The sequence below is a fragment of the Crocuta crocuta genome, unplaced genomic scaffold (genome assembly GCF_008692635.1).
Source record: "Crocuta crocuta isolate KB4526 unplaced genomic scaffold, BGI_CrCroc_1.0 scaffold41, whole genome shotgun sequence".
In the NCBI taxonomy this organism is placed as follows: Eukaryota; Metazoa; Chordata; class Mammalia; order Carnivora; family Hyaenidae; genus Crocuta; species Crocuta crocuta.
The window spans coordinates 18,485,690-18,492,280 of NW_027529428.1; the positions used below are offsets into that span (position 1 = coordinate 18,485,690).

The 6,591-nt window shown below is 51.1% G+C and overlaps 1 protein-coding gene across 1 annotated transcript; it reads left to right on the forward strand.

The window, feature by feature from the left end:
• Positions 1-335: 335 nt before the first annotated feature.
• On the forward strand, positions 336-5,956 carry NFIL3 (nuclear factor, interleukin 3 regulated). Its single transcript, XM_077759486.1, has 2 exons — positions 336-3,367; positions 4,119-5,956. The coding sequence occupies exon 2, from the start codon at positions 4,262-4,264 to the stop codon at positions 5,651-5,653; it is 1,392 nt and encodes a 463-aa protein (XP_077615612.1). The 5' UTR covers positions 336-3,367; positions 4,119-4,261; the 3' UTR covers positions 5,654-5,956.
• Positions 5,957-6,591: the final 635 nt, after the last annotated feature.

A 6,591-nucleotide genomic window follows, 5' to 3' on the forward strand; every position in this document is an offset into this window, starting at 1 on the left:
TTTTTTCTTTTCCCCTGTTTGAGCATGCAGGAAGGCCAGGAGATGAATATTTTCGCAGAGATGAGAGTTTAGAATGTTTTCTCACTTCATCAAATCCTCTCAGGATGTACAGCAGCTCCAGAGACGCTGGAAAAGGGTTCCGGGTGGCACGTTTGTCGTGTTAAGGAAGTTCTGGCAGCATCTAATAGTGCCTTTCTGCCCCCAAAGTCACTGAGCAAATGGGTGTGTATTACTCAGAAATGGGAGTGACGCAGGAAAGGAACCCTCGGTAGGTGCACAGCGACCCTGTGCGAGTGTCGGAGAGGGCACCGCGGNTTAACTTCTCCGAGCCTTCATTTTCTCTTCCGAATATGGTCATCGTGAGGGTAACAGAAATCTGGGAGACCAGGCTACGGTGCCTGCTGTGTAGTAAACGCTCCGTAAGCGCCACCACGCTACCCAGAAGAAAGCAGTGGGGCCAGAAATGGTGTGCTGTGGGCACCGGGCCCCTTGCGGTGACGGCACCCCACCCCCCAGCCCTGGCTCCTCGGGAGACAGGGAGCTCCTGGACTCCTGAGGGTTTGTTTCCTTCCCTTCCCCCCTTCCGTGCCCCCAGCCTGGCTCTGTGCCTGGTCCACACAGTTGGTGCTCGTGTGTGCTGAGTAAATCAATTAATGAATAAGAAAAGCTCTCTGTGAATAAGTAAGATGTCTTAGGATTTACGTAATCATCTTCAGTAAAAAAACAAAAACATCAGAAAGTTTTTTAGTTACAAAACTGTCTTAGATAAGGCAGATGAGTCAAGAAAATAATTGGGCACCTTTACGTTCAGTTTGTTGCTAGGATACAAAGGTATTACTTTGCACCCTGAAAAAATCTGCAGAGGATTTGGGCACGTAAAACAAACCCGTACAAAGATACGGTGCATATCAGCACCTCTCTCTGCATTATCTCACACTTATTAAAAATTTTTTTAGATGTTTATTTATTTTTGACAGAGAGACAGAGTATGAATGGGGGAGGGTCAGAGAGAGAGGGAGACACAGAATCTGAAGCAGCTCCAGGCTCTGAGCTGTCAGCACAGAGCCCAATGCAGGGCTCGAACCCATGGACTGCAAGATCATGGCCTGAGCTGAAGTTGGACGCTTAACTGACTGAGCCACCCAGGCACCCCTGCTTTCTCACACTTAAGATAAACTCTTTCCAACGCTGCAAGGTTATTCGATAAGAAATGTTACAGCAAGCACTCTAAGGTAGCAGGTGGCCGTTTGCCAGTGGAGCCAGAGACACAGTATTTGCAGATGAGGGAAGATGCCCAGGTTCTAGTACAATTCAAATGGGAAGAAAATTAAAAAGAAGCGAGACTTTCTGTGGGTGTTGGATGTACCGGCAAAGTTGTAGACATGAGAAAGTGGACATCCAGCATGCAGACGGTGAGAAGCGAGGGGTTAAAGGGAAGTTACGACGAGGGGGATACTTTTGCTGAACGGACGCGGGACAGTGTCCCCTGTGCAGTGAGGGCTGGCCGCCCCGCTCCCCCAGACTCTTGGTGCTTGCAGCCTTTGGACCAGGAAGATTGGAAATGATGAAATAAGGAAAAGTTTAGGAAGAGTAACGAAGACAGAAAGGTGGGGCATTTCAAAAGCCTAGCTGTGAAACTCATCGGGGAGGCAAATGTAAAAGGAATGTGACTTTTTTTTTTTTTTTAAAGCAAGGGACACATTTTAAATGCATGGGAAAGGGGCGCCTGGGTGTCTCAGTTGGTTAAGCATCCGACTTTGGTTCAGGTCATGATCTCGCAGTCCGTTGAGGTCAAGCCCCACATCGGGCTCTGTGCTGACAGCTCACAGCCTGGAGCCTGCTTTGGATTCTGTGTCTCCCTCTCTGGCTTGTGCTCTGTCTCTCTCTGTCTCAATAATAAGTAATAAACATTAAAAAAAATTCTTAATGCGTGGAGACAGTGAGTCTCCAGTGGGGAAAAAATATCCTTGAAAGGAATGTTTTGATGGCTCAAAAATGAGCCAGTATGACCTGAGGATCCCATGGAGATTTGAAGGGCGCCCTGGGAAAGATTGATGCACTTGTCCCTGCATCGATTCTCTTTGCCTCCAGACTTGGTAGGGACCTAACCGAGCAGGGGTAAACCCCTCCTCGCAGCACAGAGCCCCTCCAGTATGTAGAGGAAAAGTGGGTTTTCACGTCAGAAGACGAAACCTGAGTGGGACTACAGAAAGCAGTGTTGTTGTGCAAAGTGAGAGCCAGACAGGATTCCCTTTCTACCCCGTCCCTTCCCTCTGCACACACTCTGTGCCTTTGTTCCCCGTTAATGCCGTGCTATCAAAAACACACAGAAACTTGGTATTATTAATCATGAGTTTCGCTAAATTGCAACCGACTGTTTACACGTTGGCTCAGCTTGATGGACAAAAAAAAAAAAAAAACCAACCCAAAAAAAACAACCAACATGGCAGTAAACCTTCCTCCTTACGATCCTGAACTTATTACATCATTTTTTCTGTTCCTTCTGGAAAAGAGACAAGAGGCTGGCAGGCTTTTCCAGCTGATAAAATTAAACTTCGTTTCATTAGTCATTACAAAACTATGCACAAGAAAGACAGAGTGATGTAAAACAAGAACAGTCAAGCTTTTTAATGTGGCGGGAGAGAGTGACACGCAGATAGCCCTGAATGAGCGGCTGTGTGTCCGTGTGTCCTGAATGAAAGTGTTACCTACCGGGAAATTAGGCAGAGAAGCCCCGTCTAGAAACAGTTAGATCCAACAGTCACCACAGAAGGATTGTTACTGGAACCTAATACGGGCTTATTACCTCATGTCAAGCCAAATTCAGATTAAAAATATCTCATCAGTGGAAAAGGAAGCCAGCTGATGGTTCTATTTTTGAGGGTTTTTTTTTTGTTTGTTTGAAACTCATTAGTAAAATGGAAAGAAATTCTTTCCATAATTATATTCTCTAGGTTTAAAATAATCTCAAGTTTCAAGAATGTGCTGTACTTTAAAAAAAAAAAAATCTCTTTGAATAGTAACTGTTTATTTTAGTCCCAAACTACTGTATAAATGACATGTATTGTGGCAGACTTTTCAGGGCCAAAAGCAAAAAAAGCACTCAGGATGCTTCAGTCGAAAGTGGATGTCTGATAAATCGGTTTGAAGGAAGCAGAAACAAAGAAGGTACCCGAAGCCGTAGCGCGGGTGCACCAGGAGAGGCGGCTGTGTGGGGAGGGCCCCTGGGTGCGGAGGGCCCCTGGGTGCGGAGGGGCGCTGGGCCACCTGGCACGGGGAGCTGTGGACGGCGGCCCAGCGGGAGGCCGGGGCTGTGCCGGACACCTGTGTGTCCCCTTGAGCGTCAGGTCGAAACAGCTTCGACTCGGTCGGTTTGTGTGGCTTCTCTTCTCATTTTTACGAAGGTGGACATTTCGCACCCGTTCTATTTTATTCCGTGTGACTGCAGAATGCGTTCACGGATGTGGGAGCTCGCCTGGGAAGGTCCCTTGGAAGAGGCCATCTTGCTGGCCTCGCGGTGATAGAAACGTCATCTGTGATTAGTCAGGAGCACGGTTCACACTGCAGCCCCCGGAGGCCGCGTGCCCTGCCCGTCCCGCCAGGTCCTGTCTCCACATGCCCCGCCCCACACTTGTGCCCCTGGAGCAGCCCTCCTCCGTTTGGCCCTGGGCACGCGGGGTGCGGCTCCCTCTTCCTGGGCCGCGTGGCACCCTGCTGACAGGGGCTTGTCCTGTGCAACTCACCTATTTCCTTTTCCGGATGGCAGGCTCCTTGAAGGAAAGAGCTTTGTCTTTTCTTTTTTTTTTTTTTAATATTTATTTATTTTTGAAAGAGAGAGACAGAGGCTGAGCAGGGGAGGGGCAGAGGGAGAGGGAGACGCAGTATCTGAAACAGGCTCCAGGCTCCGAGCTGTCCACACAGAGCCCGACGCGGGGCTCGAACCCTCGAACTGCGAGATCGTGACCTGAGCCGAAGTCAGACTGAGCACCCCCAGGCGCCCCAGGAAAGAGCTGAGCCTCGTTCAGACCCGTAGGCCCTGCCTGTGAGGCGTGGGTCCTGGTGCCTGATGGGCGATAAACATGTAACAAATGGGTAACTTTTCCTTTGCTGTATTGTAGGCTGGCCAGGACCCAGGAGGCAGACCCCGGAGCCCGAGAGGTTTGTCCCGGACTGCAGACCCGGGGGAAGCCTGTTGATGGCTTTTCCGCCGCCGTCGTCAAAGCCCTGGTGAACCGCGGGGAAGCGCTGGGTCGTGATTCGGATGCAGCTGAGGAAAATGCAGACCATCAAGAAGGAGCAGGCGTCCCTGGACGCGGGCAGCGGCGGGGACAAGATGCCGGTGCTCGGGCCCGGCCTGGCCGACGTCCCCGAGGACCTGGCGGCCGGCGAGGAGCTGCTGCTGGGCGAAGGCAGCGTGGGGAAGAGCAAGTCGGCGGCGTGCCGCCGGAAGCGGGAGTTCATCCCCGACGACAAGAAGGACGCCATGTACTGGGAAAAGAGGCGGAAAAACAACGAGGCGGCCAAGCGGTCCCGGGAGAAGCGGCGGCTCAACGACCTGGTCCTGGAGAACAAGCTGATCGCGCTGGGGGAGGAGAACGCCACTCTGAAAGCCGAGCTGCTCTCCCTCAAGTTGAAGTTTGGGCTCATCAGCTCGGCGGCCTACGCGCAGGAGATCCAGAAACTCAGCCATTCCACAGCCGTGTACTTTCAAGACTACCAGGCGTCCAAGTCCAGCGCCGGCCCCTTCGCGGACGAGCATGAGCCCTCGATGGTGACGAGCGGCTGCATTTCGGTCATCAAGCACTCCCCGCAGGCCTCCCTGTCCGACGTCTGCGAGGGGTCCCCGCTGGAACATTCACAGGACGGGGCCGCGCGGGGCGGCTGCCGCAGCCCCGACGGCAAGTTCCAAGCCATCAAGCAAGAGCCGGTGGAGCTGGAGAGCTACGCCAGGGAGGCTGGCGACGAGCGGGGCGCCTACCGGGCCTCCGTGTACCAGAACCTCATGGGGGCCGCCTTCCCCGGCTACTCCCACTCCCCACCCCTGCTGCAGGCCGCTCGGTCCTCCAGCAACTCCCCCAGGACCTCGGAGACCGACGACGGCGCCGTGGGGAAGTCCTCGGACGGGGAAGATGAGCAGCAGGTCCCCAAGGGCCCCATCCACTCTCCCGTGGAGCTCCAGCGCGTGCACGCCACCGTGGTGAAAGTTCCAGAAGTGAACTCCTCGGCCCTGCCGCACAAGCTTCGCATCAAAGCCAAAGCCATGCAGATCAAAGTCGAGGCATTCGATCATGAGTTTGAGGCCACGCAAAAGCCGTCCTCGCCCGTGGACGTGACGCCCAAGAGGCATTTTGAACTGGAGAAGCACAGCGCCCCGAGCGTGGTGCATCCTTCCCTCCCCCCCTTCTCAGTGCAGGTGACGAACATCCAGGATTGGTCCCTCAAATCGGAACACTGGCATCAAAAAGAGCTGAATGGCAAAACTCAGAATGGCTTCAAAACGGGAGTTGTAGACATGAAGGGCGGTGCCTACCAAGTGTCTGACCCTGAGAATTTGTTTCTGAAGCAGGGGATGATAGCAAACTTGTCGGCAGAGGTGGTGTCACTGAACAGACTCATAGCCACACACCAGCTCTCCGCCTCCGACTCTGGGTAAACTACTACTGAAAAAGCTCTGGGTGTTTGGAGAGCTGTCGTTTGCAATAGAGGAGTACGTTTTGTAGTAGGCGGGATTTTCACTGGACCCGTGATGTCATTCCACTGTCTATGTTCACATGCTGTCTGCTGGGTATCTTTCTGTGCACAGGTTACCATGGAGATTAGATTGTGTTATCACTCTGCCTTGTGTATAGTCAAATAGTCTGTTGCAAAGGCTGTACATATTGAACATTATTTTTGTTGTTCGATTATAAAGTGTGTCAGTTACCAGTTTCAATAAAGGATTGGTGACAGAGACAGAGCTGCCGCCGCCTTGCACTCGATCTTATGGAGAAGAGAAAGCAATTTAGTTTACAAAAGCGGATGTGAATATACTCCGCGTTTTACTCACTCGAGGGAGTTTTCTCCCCTGACTTGGGGAAAACCGAAATGTGTGTTCAGCGCGTAATTTGTTTTTCTTCTAGTTTGGCCCAGGCTACCCTACGTTTGGAGACTTTCCAAAGAGAGGGGAAACAACTGACAATTTTCCCGCATTGGAGACGACTTTACTAAATTACTCCCTGCTATCTCTTTTCCTTTAAGCTTACGTCTTCTCGCTCTTTTTTGTTGTTGTTGTTGTTGTTGTTTTTAAGTAGAAAAACCCAAGTTTTCTGGCATCAACCTTACTTGGATCATCTCGTCTTTAAATATGACACACTCATGTGGATAGTTGAGTCACTGACCTACTTTATTAATTAAAGGCTCTTTTCAAAGAGTGTGAAGGTTAAGGATGAAGTCGCTTTTATGTGATTCTAAACCTTAACAGTGATAAAGTTTAACAGTCTAGGGAGTTAAGCTCGTGAAATTCCAGTTTTACTTAGTTGCCAGAATTCCAAAGAACACATCAGTTATCCTATTTCGGCATGTATAGCCTGAGCATACGCAATGACTTGGTAT